This window comes from Phoca vitulina, unplaced genomic scaffold (assembly GCF_004348235.1).
Source record: "Phoca vitulina isolate PV1807 unplaced genomic scaffold, GSC_HSeal_1.0 scaffold13, whole genome shotgun sequence".
In the NCBI taxonomy this organism is placed as follows: domain Eukaryota; kingdom Metazoa; phylum Chordata; class Mammalia; order Carnivora; family Phocidae; genus Phoca; species Phoca vitulina.
Genome location: NW_022589716.1, coordinates 40,743,672 through 40,763,151, shown reverse-complemented (window position 1 = coordinate 40,763,151; position 19,480 = coordinate 40,743,672). Strand labels below are relative to the sequence as shown.

General features: G+C 48.4%; 1 protein-coding gene across 1 annotated transcript in view; it reads right to left on the bottom strand.

Annotated features, from left to right (window-relative positions):
- The window catches only part of SLC6A11 (solute carrier family 6 member 11), a 126,857-nt gene that overhangs the window by 88,540 nt on the left and 18,837 nt on the right, over positions 1-19,480 (bottom strand). Inside the window, exon 5 of the mRNA XM_032411932.1 lies at positions 10,864-10,996. Within this exon, the coding sequence (XP_032267823.1) occupies positions 10,864-10,996 (133 nt within the window). The remainder of the gene's footprint in view (positions 1-10,863; positions 10,997-19,480) is intronic.

Sequence of the window (19,480 nt, the reverse complement as noted above, 5' to 3'; positions counted from 1 at the left end):
CCTATATCGCGCAACTGGTAGGTTGTGGGGTGGGACAGTTGACTCCAAACGGTGGCTTATTCTATTCCTCTTCATTGCCGTCTTCATCTCCTTTGCCAGATTCTTGAGGGCAGGATACATAGCGCACAGTTCTTTTGTGAGTGCCTAGCACGGTGCTAACATTCAATAGGCACAAAATGTGTACCCACTCGCTTCTGGTTTCATTCTCCAAAAGCACTGCACTTGGTCTCACACTGAGAGCAAAGCCACTCTGACTCTTCTATGCCTGCCATAGGGGAGGGTGGGTTCCTGTTTCCCAGGGAGGCCACCCACGTGGGCGAGCTCCGCAGAGCGCCGGGGACGGGAGGCGCTGCGCCCCATACAGGTTAACAGTGCCCGCTGCCCCCGCCCAGGTCCCCCTCGCAGTGCTCCAACGGGCTTTCTCAGGAGGCGGCCAGCCCTGCAGAACCCCTCCCATCCAGCAACCACTCGGACTTTGGGGGGCCTTTGTGCTTTAATAAAGACGGTATTACTGAGTCGCAAAGCTTCGCTCCTTTCCAACCCTCCGCGCTGCCAGGGTTCCCGCTAAAGGTGAAGCGCTGTCATTCAAGGCCAAAGAAAGGGTTGAATCAAGATGCTAAACTCTTTTGACTTAATGTGACAATCTACGGCTCTCCCCAAACCACAGTTGTGGGAGAAGCACTCCCAACTGGGCACAAAACCCCTCGGCACTGGCTTCGGGTGTCCTGGGGTTCTGGGGGCCCAAGGGCAGGGATCTCCCTGCGCTGGCCGCCTGGGCTCTCTGCATGCATCTCATGAGCGCTCTAGTTTCCTCTCTGAATGCAGACATCAGCCGGGCCACTGGGAGAGCCCTGCCACCAACGCCGTCCCCGCTTGCTTCGGGCTCAACAAAGGCCACTTGAGAGCCCAGAGACAGCGCTGCCCAGTTCCTTCCCTGGGCCTGTTCTCTTCCCTTTCACACATCTTTCCCTTTTATTTCCCCTGCCCCCTTTACTCCTGCTTTATGCCTCATTGAATCCATTAGCCACTTTATAGGGTGCTCCTGAAGAATAAATTTTCTGTGTGGGGCTCCTGGTTGTTTCCCCGCTGGCGGCTCCAACCCGCCTTGGTTTTGGGGGGGGAGGCGGGAGAGAAAAAGGCACACGCTCCAGGGAGGAGCCTCCAAGGGCCCCTCAGGGCTGTGCCTCCATGAGGCAGCTCTAGGACAGGCTGCCTGGAGTAGGGGCCCTCACCCGCCCAAGGGCCCCACCGTGCTCCTTCCCCATCGTGACGGGCTCTGGTCCCCCAAGAGCTTAGGGCACACAGCTTAAGCCCTGTGAACTTTGGTCTTCTCATCTGCAAAATGGGGATGAGAGTCGCCTTTCGCACAGGGTTGCTGTGAGGACTCAGTGGGTTAATGTCATGAGGGCTTTCGAACAGGGCCTGGATCAAACAAAGTGCCACTTAAAGCATTTGCTTTACTATTATCATCATGCAGACGACACAGGCTGTTTAAGAGTCCTTGTGCCACCTCCATCTGCTCTACTTGTTGGTGAATGAAGGAAGGGAAAGGGGGAAAAAAAATCATTCAAGGTTATTTGCAGCTGTTTCTGTGTGAGTGTATCTGTGTGTGTGTCTGTGTGTGTGTGCGTTCGTGCATGTGTGTGTGTGTTTTCTTTTCTCCTGCCTTGGTGTCCTGGAGCTCTGAAAAGAATAAAAACAGAGCCCCAAAGCAGTGAAAAGGCAGGATTCTTCTTAAAATCCCAGCTAATCCTGCAGCTTCCTTTAAAGTGGCAATAGTAGGAGGCGGGGAAGGGACCAGAACTGTTTTTGCAGTGCCCTCCCCTCCCAACGTCTGCTCCTGGAGACCAGGAAACGAGGGGGAAAAATCCATAAATCATCCACCAAGAGGAGGACAGAAGAAGTTGGGCAGAGGAGACAGCAAAGAACAGGAGCCAGCTGGGGAGGGAGTGGGGGGCAGCATGAGAGGACACCCTGACTATCTGGGGGGCAGGATGGCTGCCTGCAGAGGGCAGAGGCTGGGGTGAGCCACCCCCATTCAAAAATCCAAGGACTACAAGTTCTTGAACCCCTGTGCACCTTCTGGCCCCACAGAACAAGGACGCCACACCAAAAGTCGTCCGATGCGACCACTTCTCTCTACTGCGCTGCCGCCTCCGCCTTGGTCACCTGCTAACACGGCTCCTACAGCCTCTCTGTCTCCCACCCACCCAGAGCCAGCTTTTCAGGGTGAAAATCAGATTATGCTCCCCACTTAAGAACTTTCAGTGGCTCTCCATCACACTCAGAATAAAAGCCCGAGCTTTCCCTACGGCCTGCAAGGTCTGACCCCTGCCGATGTCCCCTGCCCATCTCCTGCCACCACTAACTCTCTCTGGGCCCCAACTTGCTTGGCTGCACATGAACCAGGTCCTTCCCATTTGAGAACTTCCCATGTGCTGCTCACCTGGTCAATCCTGTCTGAGGGGTTCCCCTGCCCTTGTTCTTTCTTCTCCCATCTTCTCCCGTTTTTCTTCCATCCATAGCATTTCTGTGACTTGTTCATTCTCCATCCCCCCCCCCGCCAGGCTGTAAGCTCCATGGTCGTATGGATCACTCACCACTGCAAAGAGCCCCAGCCTGGTACCTGGCACACAGTAAGTGTGCAACAGACACTTAACTGGACGCATGAATGAGTGAATGCGCAATGTCTATAGCAAGTGAGCATTTGGATACAAGAGATAGCACATCTGGGGGATAAAAACGCTGGGGTGAGATATTAAGGATCTTCAGAAGAGCTCCGCATTGCAATTATCACTGTAGCTTTGCAGTTTTTGAAATGGGCCATGCTTTGGGTGACGGCTGTTTATGTTAGTTCCTTGTTAAATGGCAAGGAGTCTGCACGAGTTCGTTTAATAGATTACAGATCCACACACATTTTCTGTTAAGTGCCAGAGAGTGAATATTTTAGGCTTTGTGGATCACACAGTCTCTGTCACAACCATTTAACTCTGCAGCACTTAACTCTGCTTACAGAAATGGATGTGGCTGTGTTCCAGTAAAACTTTATTTACAAAAACAGGCCATTGGCCTCATTTGGCTAATCCCTGAATTAGACTAAGGTTTAGCAAAGCCACAAAAGGACAACTAGTAATGACCAGATTTTTCCATCTTCAACAAATATGCATACAGGTATTGGGAAAATATTGCAAAACCATGACATTGTTTCATATGCTGTCACTTGATAAAACAGAATGAAGACAGGAACACACAGAATTTATTTGAAATTGCTGTTTCATAGAATAAACAGCATTTCGTTTGTATTATTCTGCATGTCAGCAATATGTTTGTACAAGTGGGAAATTCTAAGAGCAATTTTCACTCTGGAGGTACTGGGGAGCCACCGAGGGCTCAATATTTGTTGCATGTGTGGGTGAGTGAGTAGATGGATGGACAACAAAAACAGAGAGGACAGGATGTTTGCCAGGAGGATTACAAAAGGAGACTTGGTCAATAACTGGATGAGACATAAAGGGACAAGATGTCAAAAATGACTTGGTGGTTTCAGACTTATGAGACCAGGCCAGGAGTGGATGGCAGGGATGGTCAAGATGAATTTGGTTGATGAATAAAAAAAAATTAAAACAACAACAATAACAACAACAAAAAAAGGACAAAGCAAAGTTGGTCTTTTCAATGAAAGAACATCTACATGTAAAAAATAAATCTAGACAAAGACCTTACTTACATCCTTCACAAAAACCAACTCAAAATGATCACAGACCTAAATATAAAACACAAAACTATAAAGCTCCTAGAAGATAACTAGAGAAAACCCAGCCCCGGCAATGACTTTTTAGACACAACACCAAAGGCAGGATCCATCAAATAGTTGATAGGATACATTTCATTAAAATGAAAAATTTCTGTTCTGCCAAAGATAATGTCAAGAGAGTGAGAAGACAAACCAAAGACTGGAAGAAGACAGTTGCAAGACACACATCTGATAAAGGACTGTCATCTAAAATACACAAAAAATCCTTAAAACTCAACAATAAGAAAGCAGCCCCTTTACAAAATGGGCCCAAGACCCTAACAGACACCTCACCAAAGAAGATATACAGATGACAAGCAAGCATATGAAAAGATGCTCTTCATCATGCCATCAGAGAAATAAAAATTAAAACAATGAGATACCACTACACACCTATTGGGATGGCCAAAATCCAAAACACTGACAGTACCAAATGTTGGTAAGGACGTAGAGCAATATTAACCATAATTCATTGCTAGTAGAAATGCAAAATGGTACAGCAACTTTGGAAGATAGTTTGGCAGTTTCTTACAAAACAAAACTCGTTGGGGTGCCTGGGTGGTGCAGTCAGTTAAGTGTCCCAACTCCTGGTTTTGGCTCAGGTTGTGATCTCAGGGTCTTGAGGCCAAGACCCACATTGGGCTCTGCACTCCATGTAGAGTCTATTTGGGTTCCTCTCACCCTCTCCCTCTGCCCGCCACCCCCCACCCCCCACCGTGCTCTCTAAAATAAATAAATAAATAAATCTTAAAAAGAAAACAAAACAAAACTCACTATACAATCCAGCAATCACACTCCTTGGTATTTATCCAAAGGAGTTGAAAACTTATGTCCACACAAAAATCTGCACACAAATGTTTATAACAGCTTTATTCATAATTGCCAAACTCAGAAGTACCCAAAATGTCTATCAATAGGTGAATGGATACACGCCCCTATGTTTATTCCAGTATTATTTTCAATAGCTAAGATATGGAAGCAACCTAAGTGTCTATCAATAAATGAATGGATAAAGAAGCTGTAATGGAATATTACTCAGCTAGAAAAAGAATGAAATCTTACCATTTGCAACAACATGGATAGACCTAGAGGGTATTAAGCTAAGTGAAGTAAGTCTCACAGAGAAAGACAAATACCATGATTTCACTTATATATGGAATCTAAAAAACAAAACAAATGAATAAACTAACAAAAAGCAGAATCATACCTATACATCCAGAGAACAAACTGATGGTTGCCAGAGGGGAGGTGGGGTAGGGGCATGGGAGATACAGGGTGGAATGAATAAGTCACAGGCACGAAAGGTAAGCACAGGGAACGTAGTCAATGGTATTATAATAGTGTCCTGTGGTGAGAGCAGCTCCACTTATGGGGAACACAGCATAACAGAGAAAGATATTGAATCACCAGGTTGTACACCTGAAATGAATGTAACACTGTGTGTCAACTATACTCAAATAAGCCAATTTTTAAGAAGGTGAATGGATAAACTGTAGTACATACAGACAATGGAATATTATTCAGTGTTAAAAAGAAAGTCATTGAAAGACACGGAGGAACCTTAAATGCATATTACTAAGTGAAGGAGGCCAATCTGAAAAGGCCACATACCGTATGATTCCAATGATACGATATTCTGCAAAAGTAGAAGCTATGGAGACAGTCAAAAGATGATGGTTGCCAGGGGTTGAGCGCGGGGGAGATGGAAAGGTGGAGCATAAAGGATGTTTAGGGCAGTGAGACTATTCTGTAGGATACTCTAAGGGTGGATACCTGTCATTACACATTCATCCAAATGCCCAGAATGTACAGCATCAAGAGTGAGCCCTCATGAAAACTACAGATTTTGGGTGATGATGATGCATCAGTGTAGGTTCATCAATCACAGCAAATGCCCAACTCTGGTGGGGGATTTTGATAACGGGAAGGTTACACATGTGTAGAGGCAGGGGATACATGGGAAATCTCTGTACTTCCTGCTCTATTTTGTTGTGAACCTAAAACTGCTCTAAAAAATAAAGTCTTTAAAAACAAACTACAAAAACCAAGGACACAGAAAAATCACAAAGATGTCTCCATGTTGTGGTCACTTGATTTCAATTATCCAGAGTAAAACTGTTCATCATCCAGAAGATGATAATATACAAACACCTTGGAAGTTTCCTCCTGAAGAAAGCAAGTATCTTAGAATCCTCCATCTTTGCAGAATTTATTAAATAATTGAGAAAGGTTTTTACTTATTTTTCTAATCCAGATTTCTAGCATTTCCAATAGTGCTTAAAGAGAGAGAAAAAAATCACTGTGCAGAATTAAAACCGTAGCTGTTGGACTGGGGTAGGGAAATAAACAGCTTTCTGAGTACCTACTGTGTGCTCAGAACTACAATCAACATGTTCACACTGAGCCTGGACTCCCAGCTGGGGGCATGAGAACAGATGAGGATCAGGCCTAGGGAAGGCAGACAGACTTGAGCTTGAATCCCAGCTCTGCTCCTTCCAAACAGGGTGGCCTTGGGCAAACCGTGCAACCTCTCTGGGCCTCTACTTCCTTATTTGTAAAACAGGGTTTGAACTTAAAAACCAAGATGCCTCCCAGCTCTGACATGCTACACTCCAATATTCCCGAGCCAATTCTCAGCCATTAGAACCCCCACATTCGTAGATTCTGATTCTCCAACTGTTCTATTGTGAATGCTAGCACTAATACACTGAATTGCAATTGCTTATCTGTCTGTGCCTGCCCTGCTAGGCTGCATGCTCTCTGGGGACAAGACTGCCCACCATCCTCTCTACTGCATCCCAGCACCTTGCAGGGAGCCCCAGGTGCAGGTAGAACTCATTCATTCCACAAATCCTTATTAAAGAAGTTATGTGGCACCTTGCTACGTTCTGAAGCTGGAACCGAGTTAGTGTCTCTCCAACCCAGAGCAGCTTCTTCTGATAGGAGAGGTTGCTCACTCTGACCCTGGGGAGATCCTGAAGCCTGGCCTCTGTGACATCAGAGGACTGTAAAGCACTTGACTGGGGTGTGGGATAGGACTGCACTGAAGGACATCTGTGGATACTGTCCGTGGAGCGGGCGGGGGATGCTAATGCCAGTGCAAACTCAGGAGCCCACGTGCTGCCTGCTGAGCTGCTGGAGTGGGGCTGGGCCTTCACCTGGGGCCTTGTCACAGACTCATCTGTGATCTACTCACAAACCTGATCCCAAATCTCCACGTAGTCACCAGCTAGCAGGTTGAGCCTGCAATGTCTGCTTCCAGGAGCAGGGGCCATGTTCGCTGAATTAAGTTAAAGCTGGGGTTATAGTTTTTACCTTGGATATAAGAGGGGACCGGGAAACTTTTCTCAAGTTAATGAAATTTCAGAATTTCTGCTGAGGTCTGAGTATGGGAAGCAGGCTGGAACTCAGCCATGTCCTGGACAAGAGCAGAAAAACAGGGTTCTCCTTCCTTGGACAGCCTCATTAAAGTGGCTCTGGCCAGGGCCCCACAGGCAAGAGACAGGGGTGGCAGCTGCCCACTCAGGAAGACTCAGATGACCTGTGTTTATTTTTAGCTGTTTTTGTACAGAACCTGAAAAACCTTTGGACTCTAGGCTTATGTCCAAGGTGAGGTGAACAATAAACAGTAAGAAAAGCATCAGCCCTTCTCTTGAGAAGACACCATGTGCTGATCGGGGACTCCTGGTCCCCTAAAACTGTCAGAACCTCATCATTTATAAACAGCTGAGGAGCTGGGCCACCAGGCTCTAGTTCCTGACCTGACACTTGTCACTTACTGCATGACCTTGGGTAAGTCCCTTCCGCTCTCTGAGCCTCAGTTTCCCGAATGATAAAATAAAGGTGGGGGTGGACCAGATAATTTCCAAAACATCACGCAACTCTGGAAAACCACATCCCATCCTGGATGCTAACCCTGGTCTTGAGCATAAAATAGGGGGAAGAGCCCCTGAAACCCAGCCTTCAGGAAAATGCTTAATTGGCTCATCTGATTTCAGTATTTCCCTTAAAAGCACCATCTAGATCCAGAGGCAACCAACAACCACTGAGTACCCACTATGCGCTAAGCTATCTCATTAACTGCCTCTTTATAGCCAGCCCATAAGAAAACTGTCAGTGTCCCTACACCACAGACGACAGGCAAGACAGTACACTCATCCAAGGCACAGGCTGTGTGGTCACAAAGGCGTGGGGTCCGCTTCCTACCTGAGGGTCCTTAAGCAAGTTACTTCCTTACTCCAACAAGCTTCGGTTTCCTCATCTGGAACAGAGATAATGATTGCCCCGTCTCCTGGGTTTGTGCCACGATCTGAATGGAGTGGGCATGTGAAGCACTCAGTGATGATTAACCATTACTATTACGAGCACTACGATTGCTGCCATCATTACCTTGTCTACTAGAGACGAGAACAAGAAGGCTCAGGCAGAACGTGTGAAAGGACAGCACTCGAAATACCACAATTGTCTAAAATTTGATCAAGTCCAAAGACAGGTAAGATGGGAACAGCTCTGGGTCAGTGCTGAGGTACAAAGTCTTCATGTAACTGAGCCCAGGCTCCTGAACTTCTTACCCCCTGGGTCTCCATCTATAACACAGAGGTAATACCTCCCCAGGTTGTGGGATTGTGTGTGCTAATGTGGATGAAAAAACTCCTGGCAGTGTGCAGTGAGCAGAAGGCTGTGGATGAATGTTCTCTCCCATGCCTTCCCATATGCCTCTTGTGAAATCTCCAAGAAAGCAACCTGGTCCTTCCTTGAAACCCAGTCTCTGCATTAGAATTCTCGACAGACAGGCTTGATGGCCCAGTCAATGGCAAGTGGCCCTATTGTGCATGGGACTCAGCTTCCTCCTGAGGGCTGAGTGGAACCAAATTTTGCTGGGGCCCATATCCTGGGCCCAAGAACTCGGCAACATGTGCATGTGGATGACCCAAGCACGTGCATGCACTAACACCTTGTCCAACGGCCCTCAAACCCCACTGCACACAACTGCCACCCAGCCAAGCCCACTGGCCTTGGCACTGACTCCCAGGAAAGTTGTAATCGTGATAGAAGCAATCATAGTATCAACCATGACACCTCCTCCCTTTCCCTTTACAGTTCACAAAGCACTCACACATACGTTAACTGGGTAGGGTAGAGGCTATGTTTTATTCATCTTTAGATATCCACTGAATAATGCTGGGTATAGATACCCAGAAACTACTTCTCAAATGAATAAATTTTATCTTTATAACAAGATTTTTTTTAAGATCTACCTATTATTCAGCACTTGCCATTAATTACCCACCCTGTAAGACTGGAATATGCATCCTTGCATCTCATCCTGGCAACCACCCCATGAGACAAGCCTCCTATCAATCCCCATTTTGCAGAGGAGGAAACGGAGGCTCAGAGAAGTTAAGTGACGTGCTAAGGTCACAGCTAATGAGTGATAGACCTGAGATGTGAATCCTGATTCCAGACTCTGGTTTTTCACCCCTCTAAGTCATTCTCCTCCTCTTTATCCAGAAGAGGCAGCAAGAAGGGGAACAGGAGCAAAGTGTATATAGTCTAAAGAAGTATGTCAATAATGTACTGATTTTTAGATTTGGAAAAACAGAAAAATCCTATTGCTTTCATGATACAAACTAGAGAAAGCAAAGTCATCTTGGCCGACAGGACATGAGTCTCTGTTCTTTCTCTGATCCCCCAGGCACATTTATGATTCCTTTCTAGTACATCCTCAGCTCCCTTAGAGCCCACAGCATGGGGGCTTGTTGGTATCTGTTTTCTGCTCTCCTAACTTCCCTCCAGCAGGTCCACCCACCTGTCAAACACTTACCACTGTGGGGGCTGAGGGAACCATCTTTTGTAAAAGGACCCAGAGTTGTTAAGTTCCCATTTCCGTGGAGGTTTGACCTCCAGCCCCTGACCCAGCCAATAGCTTAGAATAAAGGTGATGAGCAAATGCCTACCGGAAACAAGCAGGCAAGGAGTGACATGGTCAGGGTGAACCAGGAGTAAGTAAATCTTCATGTCCTCTTTCCCACAAGAAAAAATGGAATTTCACAAATGAGGACACTAGTGGGACTGACATTCAGCCAGAGGGTCAGGGCAATAGGGAATGGTGGAGACTGTAGCTAAGCAGAGTGTGCCTAGAAGGGGGTAGCTGCTGCTCAGCTCAGCCAAATGCTGCTGTGTAGGCATGCAGGCCCAGCGTCACCAAAACTTTCAACTTTCCAAAGGATACCAGATTCATATTTCCTTTTTCAACATGAACTCTCTGGATTTTTAAATGTTGGCAACTAATTCTTTACTTTCTTTTCTTAAATAAAACACATGAGTGAGCTGGACTTGTCCATGAGCTACACATACAACCTCTGTATTGATCCTCGTGGCACAGATGTCCGTGCTAAAGACGTCCCCCGCTCCCCTACGTTTCGAGCCTCCCTGGCAGGTAGGTGAGGCCATGCCTTAGGTGCTGGCCAGATGCCTGTGGTAACCTCCTGACCAGGCCCGTCGAGAGTCGGCTGCCTCTCCCATTTCTCTTCCCCGAGGAGACGGAGGCCCTGGAGGCTACGTGGTACAGATGGCAGGCACAGCAAGGCAACCAGATGGAAGCATCTGCCCTTCCCTCCAGACTCCAGGTGGGTGAGGTCTCGGGGCCTGTCAGTGTAGGCAGCCAGCATCGCCTGCCCTCACACACACCTGGAGCACATACCTTCATTACAAAAACCACACGGTAGTAGTTTAGCGCTTCCAGTGTTCAAAGCACTTTACCTCCCCTTTCCTTGCACAGCTCTCCATAAGACAGGACAGGATTTGTTATTTCACACATGAGCGACCTGAGGCTCAGAAGGCAGAACTGAACAGTCCTGACGTGTGCGGCAAGTAAGTGGTACACTGGGATTCTAGCTCTGGGCTCCTGAGCGGACTCCCAGTCCAGTGCTCCTCCTACCACCCCCACAGAAGAGCTGACTTTTGCAATGTGAACTCCCTGGCACTCTCTGGGTCACCTGTGATCTCATACAAGGACAGCTCATGTCCTCCCCTGCCCATGGCTAGTTGCTTCAAGATGCACCTCTTACCTTTCCTGTGGACTTGGTCCCCTTCCAGATGCAGAAGTAGCAGATGGTCCAGGCTGCCAGGAGACACAAGGCCAGCTCCCAGCGGAGGTTCCCAATGTGCTCGATCCCATCTGAGATGGCCAAGACCCGGCGCCTGCAGAGGGGAGTAGGGAGAGTCATGGGTGCTGGAGACCCAGCCTGACCCCACCCCCGGCAAAGCTAGTGCTATAGAGGGGCAGGGATGGGCCACCCACTCATTCACCTGCCCTCCACCATTTGCCGAGCACTTCCTCTGAGACAAACCCAGGGCCAGCTCTGGGAACCCCAGAGAAGAACAAGACCCAGGCCTCTGTCGTCATGGATTCACTCATGGGGGAAAAGACAGGCCAGTTAGCAGATGGTTTATGATAAGCATGACAAGGGCTATAACAGAGGAAGTTGTAGGGACTTTGGAAAGACCAAGAAGCATCTAGCCTATCTCGAGGTTGCCAGCAGACTGCAGGATTATCCGTACACATTCCAGGTCCCTCCCTGAGCTGGAGCAATTATACATCCCTGGCCTGCTGAACTAAATAGCGGACATTGAACTTGCTTTGGCCAATGGCACCTGTGTGACTTTCAGAGCCAGGTGGTGTGGTTCAACACCTTCCCTTCTCCCTACTGTTTTTGTCATGACAGGGTATGTATCAAGATGAAGCCTCTAGAAGCCTGAGTTCCCGAGTGACTACATGAGCCTTTCTGCTACTCCTTGTCAAAGATGTTGTGTGAGCAAGAAAGCAACTTTGTTGCTCTAAGCTACTGAGATCTTTGGAGGTGTTTGTTATCGTGGCAAAAAACAACCAGTCCTGACTGACACAGGGGGTCAGGGAAAGTGTTCTGGAAGAAGTGATATTTGAGCTACACTGTGAAGGATGATGGAATTTAGTCAGGAGAGAGAGGGAGTGAAGGTGGTTTTAGATCGAGGGAATAGCCAGAACACAGGGCATGGGATACCTGGGGAAAGCTGGAGCACAGGGATCAGAAGGGAAAAGCAGAAAAGGTAAACAGAGGAGTGTCCCTGGGAGCCTTGAATAGCATGCAGAGAGTAGGGACGTCCCAGAGGGCCCAGGCCACAGGAGGGGGAGGACCCCTGGCTACACTGAGCCAATGCTTCCAGCCACACTCTTCCTTCAGAACCCATCAATTCTCCAGGGTTGACACAGGCCTGGCTCCCAGAGCCCACGCCTGGGGTTTGTGTTTCTTTAAAGTCAAACTCGCCACGCTCCATATTGTGCAGAACCATGGCACCAACACAAACCCCCTCCAAACTCACTCCACGAACCCCATTCTGGCTGCCAAACCACCCCCGCTGGACCACGCCAGTTGCCTCAGCACTCTGGGAACGTCCTTTGAGCAAGCAGCTCCCATCCCACCAAGCATGAAAGCCTCCCTCAGTGTCTGTCTCCCTGGGAATCTGCTCAGGGCCTGATTCTGCATTAATTACCCAGTGACACCAATTAGCACTGGTCTACAGGCTCCCTCCGGCCCCAGTCCCTGCTGGAGAAATCAGGCAGGCCCCCAAACAAAATTGGGCTGTGTGTGGCTATGGATTTACTTGAAAGGAAACCAGCCTTCAGACCTATAGCCAGAAGTGGGAATATCCACTTAAAAACACATTTATTGAGCACCTACTATGTACCAGGCACTATATTAATACTGCAGATAAAAAGGTAAGCATGTATGGCTTTTGCCCTCTACTAGTATAAATTGGACAACAACAACAACAAAAGTCCAAGTTATTTAAGGAAGGAGAAAGCCACATAGTTGTAATAGGTTTTTTTTCTTTTTAAAGATTTATTTATTTTAGAGAGAGAGGAGCAGAAGGGGCAGAGGGAGAGGAGCAGAGAATCTCAAGCAGGCTCTGTGCTCAGCTTAGTCTCACAACCCTGAGATCATGACTTGAGCAGAAACCAAGTCCGACACTTAACCGACTGCCCCACGCAGGTGCCCAGCAACAGTTTTTTGTGTGTGTTTTGTTCATTTCTTATGTCTTAGTAGTCTCTGGCTTTAATTCCTTTAAGAACTACAGGCCATTAAATAAAACCTTCAAGAGTATCTATTATCATAACAGAGTAGTGGGCCTCAGAGCATGGTCTTTGTGGAGTGCTTGCTAAAAATACAAAAATTCCTGCACCTCGTCCCAGACCCACTGAGCCTGAATCTTGCTGTATGACTCCCTGGCAGCTGCATTTTGCAACATTTCCCCGAGGACTGCTTATGCATGATAAGGCTTCTACACTACAGAAGTAGAGTTTCCTAGCTATGAAGGAATGACCTACAAACTCCACCTGAATAGTATTTTTGAAGAGGACCTGGGGATGGTGTCTGGTATCCTTTGAGAAGCTAGTGAAGGACTGGACTTTCTCCCCGCCAAAATACTGTGATGTACCCACTCACTCCCAGAATTCTGCAGGGAAACCTCAGGGTGCTCATCAAGTACCTTGTTTCTAGATTAAGAGTCTCCTAGCCGACATATATCTACCACCTTGCAAACTGCCCCCAACAGCAGCCTGAATGCCCAGCAGCTGGTGAATGAGAAGGGTGAAGCCCACACAGGAAAGAAAGCGGGCCAGTGCAGATGGTGTGCTTTTCCCAGTCCACCCCAGGCTCTGAATTTTTCATTAAAGAAACACTTACATGAGGTCCCTACCTAGCACAGGTGCACATACACACATGCCTTCTTGTTGATGTAGTTGTTTTCTGAACGGGAATTTGAAAACTGGAAATGGCACGGGGGTAAAGAGACAGCGGAGGGGGCAGATCAGCCAGGAGGGAGCTGGCTCAGGTCCCCTCTCTTCCACATTTTGAATGCTGCAAACTTTTGAGTCATGCAGCCTGCCTCGGCGCCCTCTCGCTTAATTGAACAATCTAATTCCCAGAATGGGAAGCAGATTACTAAAAGCTACGCAGGATGAATTGCTCTTTTGTTCCACCAGACACTATTTGAAAACATCCTCAAACTATTCTCCTTAGGTTTTACCAGAGCTGACTCTAACTAGCAATGGACCTTGGGTTTCTAAAGATAGGGGGCTTGGGGGCAGGTTCTCAGCCTGAGGGCTGTGGGTTGTTTTGAAACCCACAAGGGCAGCCTTTGAGAGCCAGGGGCTGGGGCACTCAACTCTGGAGACTTGGAGAAGGCACAGCTCTTCCTGGGAAAAAGCTTTCTTAATGACCCTCCCCCATGAAGTGCTGGGACAGGAGAAAGGTCTGAATAAGGAAGAGTTTGCTGCCAACACCCTGGCAAAAAAAGGACCAAGGAACAGACCTCCCAACACTGTCCAGGGAGCAGGAAATGTTGAAGACTAGACGGAACTCTTTGGAGACATTTACTCAAGTTATACTGAACACCTACTATGAGCCAGGAAGGGAAGCAGATCCTTCATGAGGCATATTTTTCAGGACATAAGTGGAGAATATTTCTGGAGATTGCTATCCGGAGACTAAAATCTCAGAACTTGGAGGTATGATGCCTCTGCTTCCCCAGCCCTTGGCACATATAGAGATGGGCTGGGTTCAAATCGAGCTCTGCTCCTTACCGGCTGTGTGACCTTGGGTAAGGGACATCACTTCTCTGAGTCTCAGCTTCTTCATCTGTAAAATGGGAATGACAATACTTCCCTTTGATAGGTTGTCAAGCATCCTCTAACCCTCCCCACAATCCTTGAGGTTAAGTACAATCACCATCATTTCAAAGGTGGGGAAACTGAGGTGCAGAGGGGTTAAGTAACTTTCCCAAAGTCACACCAGGAGCAAGCAACAGCACTGGGATTTGAACCCAGGGCTCCTGGCTCCAAAGTCCACACCTTCAGCCTCAATACTAGTTCCTAGATTCCCCTGTAACATTCCCCTGTAAAATTACCGCCTTCCTCTCTTCTTCATAAATTAAAGCTTTGGTAAATGCATGCCCCAAAGCTATATTACATGCCTTTGCATATGACATAAAGGTAGTACACATGTCCTTCATACATTTATTAATTTATTCAAGTAGCACTTCTCAAGGTGTCTTTAGTGTGCCAGTGTTACAGCTGGGGATCTGTAAAGAGCTCATGTTCTAATGGGGAAAGCAGACAAGAAAACAGAACTGGGCACGGAGAGCGTCAGGACGGAGAAAAGCAGGGACACTCACTGGGGATCTGGCCAATAACAAGATGTGGAGGTGGGACTGAGCCAGGGGGTCCTGGAGGGTAGGAGGAGAATTAGCAAAGAAAAGGCAGCGGGAGCATCTGGGGCAGAAAGGCCACCAGGTGCAAAAGGCTGGAATGAAGGCTCAGTGAGGCCAGGGAAGGGCACAGCATGTTGGGTCAGTGTAGCAGAAGCCAGGGTGAGAGGTAGGGGTGAGGACAAGGCTGGAGTGTGAGCAAAGCCTAGACTATGAGCCTTGCTGAGGAGCTGGGGCTTCGTCCTGAGGGCAACAGAAGCCTAGTAGAATCTTAAATAGGAGTGATACCCCGTCTGATACATATTTTGGAAAACTCTCTTGGCTGCATTGGGAAGAATGGACAGTAAGGGTGGAATGGAGCAGGGCTGCCTTAGTTTGGACACTAAAGGGGGAGGGTCTGGACCAAGATGGGGGAATGGCCCTGGAAGGGAACAAGTGGGCTTGAAAACAGCACAGGCACAAAGTGACTGCCAGGGGGTGGCTGGCAGCAGGGAAGAGGGAGGTCTCAGCTGACATCCAGCTGCATACTTGGATGGATGGGGGGTCATTAGCTGAGCAGGACTGAATCATCAAGCAGGTTGGAGGAGGTGGTGGTAAAGAATCAATCTTTTAGACAGGATGATTTTGAGGGTCTGTGGGACGCCCAGGAAGCTGCAATGCCCAGAGGCAACTGGGGCTCTGGCTGTAAAGCTCAGAAAAAAGATGCAGGGAGGAGATTCAGACCTGAGCCATCAGGGTGTGCCGGGAGAGCAGGAGGCTGCCTGGGGAGAGCTGGAGGAGAAAGAGGGAGAGGATGACCTGGCACAGAGCTTCCAGAACCCCAACATTTACAGGGCAGAGAGAGGAAGGGAGGAGCCCTTGCAGCAGACAGACAGGTGTGAGCAGAAAGGCAGGGGAGCAACAGGAGAAGGTGGTCTCCCTGGAGGCAGAGGGCATTCCAGAAGGAGAAGCAGCCCATCTGCCAAGTGCTGCCGGGCAGCCTGGTGGGAGGGAGGGTGTTGTGGGATTTGCCACCAGAAGGGGTGGGTGAGGCAGGGAGAGCAGATCCCTGTGGGGCAGACTTCAGGCTGCTGTGGGTGGGGAGCAGACACGCGATGGGACCCTGGTGAGGTGGCTCTTTGGGGAAGTTTGGCTCTCCTGGATCAGAGACCGTGGTAGCGAAAAGGGCCACACAGGGTACAAAAGCTGTTCTGCTTATGCCTGTTTTGTTTTGCGGTTGCTGCAAGTGGGATAGTTAATGGGTAAGGGAGTGGGGTGGGGGTCAAACACAGGAGGGGATGGGGTGTAAGGGAGGAGAGGAGGGGGTAGAAGAAGGAATACCCAGGTGAAGATGTTGCCATTTTCTACAGGAACGGGAGGGAAAGAGCTGGGGAAGCCAAGAGGCCAGTCTGAAAGCAAACCATCCTTATTAAGAGACTGTCAGGAGAGAACCGGAAGGCGCTGGCAGTGGACGGGACCATGGCAGGCGCCACTAAATGCCCTACAGCTTGCCACATTTACTCCTTCCTGTGAGGGCATTATTAGACCCATTTTATAGGTGAGGAGACTGAGGCCAAGTGAGGTAAAGCATCTTGCCCAGATTAGGACTGGAAATCGGGTTCTTCTGGTGCCCCTCTTCTGGTGCCCCATACCCCTCCCCCGCACCGCTGCCTCCCACTCAAGGCCCCTCCTCCGTCCTTCATGGTCCTAGGGAAATCGCTGGAATCCCAAATCCAGTCCTCAGGCATCACCCTCATTCCCCATCTCAATGTCTCATACCCAGAGAAGCTGGGTCGGGAGAGAAGGAAGCAGCCTCACACCTGGGGCTTCCCTAGCTTCCAGAGCCAGGAATGGTCTGAACCAGGAAAGCAGAGAGGGAGCAGGCAGCCAGGCCCCCCTCCCTCCCACCTCAGAGAGCCTGGGAGAGGCTGTGTGGGAACAGCTCCCAGCGTGGCCAGTCGGCAGGGGAGGCCTCATCTTAATGTCCGGCACGGAGCCCACAAACACATCACCTTTCTTTAACCTGCCATGGAGGACTTGCTGCCAGGGACGCAGAGACCGCCCCAAAAACCCGCGCTGAGGGGCTGGGCTATAAATAGCCTTGCTGGTCTTCCTTTCTGCTCTCCCCAAGCAACAAACAAGAAAGGGGCCATCACCAAAACAAATGTGCCTTCCCTGCCCCCTCCAGAATCTCTCTGCCTTCAGGGTTCTGCTGTCCCCTCTCTGGGAAGAAAGAAGGCCCCCAGCTCTCCCCACTTACGGGATTTGCTCCTCTGAGCCCCCAGCCAGAGTCCTAAAACCCACTGGAGGCTCAGGGCAAGGAACCCTCTTATCAAGAAATTGCAACTGTTATTCCCATTTAACACATGGGAAAACTGTGGCTTAGGCAAATTAACATGCCCAGAAAGGCTAAAGCAAAACCTGAAGCCACATCTGTTTGACTTCAGAGGCAGAGCTTGGACCCACTGTCTGGTCATGGGGAAGATGGGCCAGAACTGTGTCATTCAGGGAATACAACTAGGGACCCAAGTTGGCCTGAGAAATCCCCGTAGGCCAAGCAGAAGTCCCCACCAGCCCCCAAACACACCCTAACTTCTCTACTTTACAGGATTCATTCCTGCTGTTCCCTCTGCCAGGAATGTCTTTCTCAGTTCTCTCAAGCTATAAAAACTCAACCTGTCCTTTAAGCACCCGCTCAAATAATACAAAGCCTCACAAAGTGCTTTCTTGGTCCTTAGGGTCAGTCCCTCCTTTCATTTAAAAGTTAACCAAGCATCTACTATGCGCCAGGCACTCCTAGGTCAGGGGCAACAAACTTTTTCTGTAAAGGACCAGATAGTAAATATTTTAGGCTCTGCAAGCCATAAGGTCACTGTCCTAACTATGCAGCTCTATCCTTGCGGTGTGAAAGCAACCATACACAATTTATAAATGAATGAGTGTGGCTATCTTCCAATAAAACTTTTTTTACAAAAACAGACAGCAGATGGGGTTTGGCCAGTAGTCTCCAGACCCCTGTCCTAGGCTAATGCTTTCCAAAGAACACTAATCCCTCAAGACACTCAGAGTTTCCAGGTCACACCAGGCCCTCATTGGAGAAAATGATATACATAGTAGCCCTCCTTTGAGAGTCTCAATTATCATGAGAATATTAAAGGCTTTGAGAAGTCCTGCAATAAAGACACCTTTATAGCTCTGATTTGCCCAATGTTTCCCAAATTTATTCAGAAGTGTTCCCTATTAAATTGCAAATTAAAACCACAATGAGATACTATTCCACACCCACTAGGGTACACCAGCTAGGATGGCAGTAATCAAAATAACAATAACAAGTGTCCTCAAGGATGTGGAGAAGTGGAACAACATATATTTATTTCTGGTAGGAATGCAAAATGGCTTAGCCACGTTGAAAAATGGTTTGGCAGTTTCTTAAAAAGCTAAACATAAAACTCAGAGATTCCACCCCTTGGTGATTCATAATAGCCAAAAACTGAAATCCATCCAAATATCCATCGACTGATAGACAAACAAAATGTGGTAGATCCATAAAATGGAATGTTATTTAGCCACAAAGGGGGATGAAGTAGTGATACATGTCATAACATGGATGAACCTTGAAAACATTATGCTAAGTGAAGGAAGCCAGTGACAGAGGACCCACATTGAATGACTCCATTTATAAGCAAAGTCCTAACTAGGCAAATCCAGAGAGAGGGAAAGTGGAGGCATGGTGGCCTGGAGGCAGAGGTGGGAGGAGAGATGAACTGCAAATGGGTACCAGAGCCCTGAAGAGGGTGATGGAAATATTCTAAACCTATATTGTGATGATCTCACAATTGGCAGTTACTCAAAATCACTGACTTGCACACCTACAGGGGGAGCAGTTTAGGGCATGTAAATGATAAGCCAGTTATTAAGAAGTTAGGAAGGAAGTGTTCCCCGCCACAATTGTGCCTTTCCAAAGCAATACTTGCTAGCATGATGCAGAACGCACGCTGGAACAGCGCTCTGGCACTCTTGTGTCTGTTATCTTGTTTACTCCCATTGTTCAGAGGAAACGGAGGCTCTATGTCGTTTCTGACCTCGCCTTGGATCACAGACTGGTGGGTCGCAGAGCCTGGACTTGCACCCCAGTCTCCTGTTCCGTACCCTCTCCCCTCTGGCTGGTGGGTGAGATCCAGGGAAGTAGAAGGCAGTGAAAAGAGGAGAGTGAGTCTAGAAGAAGGGACTGTTAGAGCATCAAAACTCAGGGAAGGGTTCCAAAACTTGTGCCTCATGGGGAGATGTGACCAGAGGTACTGCCGGTCAGGAGGCAAAGTGCAGAAGGGACAGGCTGAGCAGCAGAGAGGCTGCCACAGCTTTTGGGAACCCACTGGTTCTTAACATAGCCCATCCTCACATGGGTTACACGGATCCCCTGCAGTAGAGAGGACCTTGCCACGTATGGCTGGGGTCCCAGGA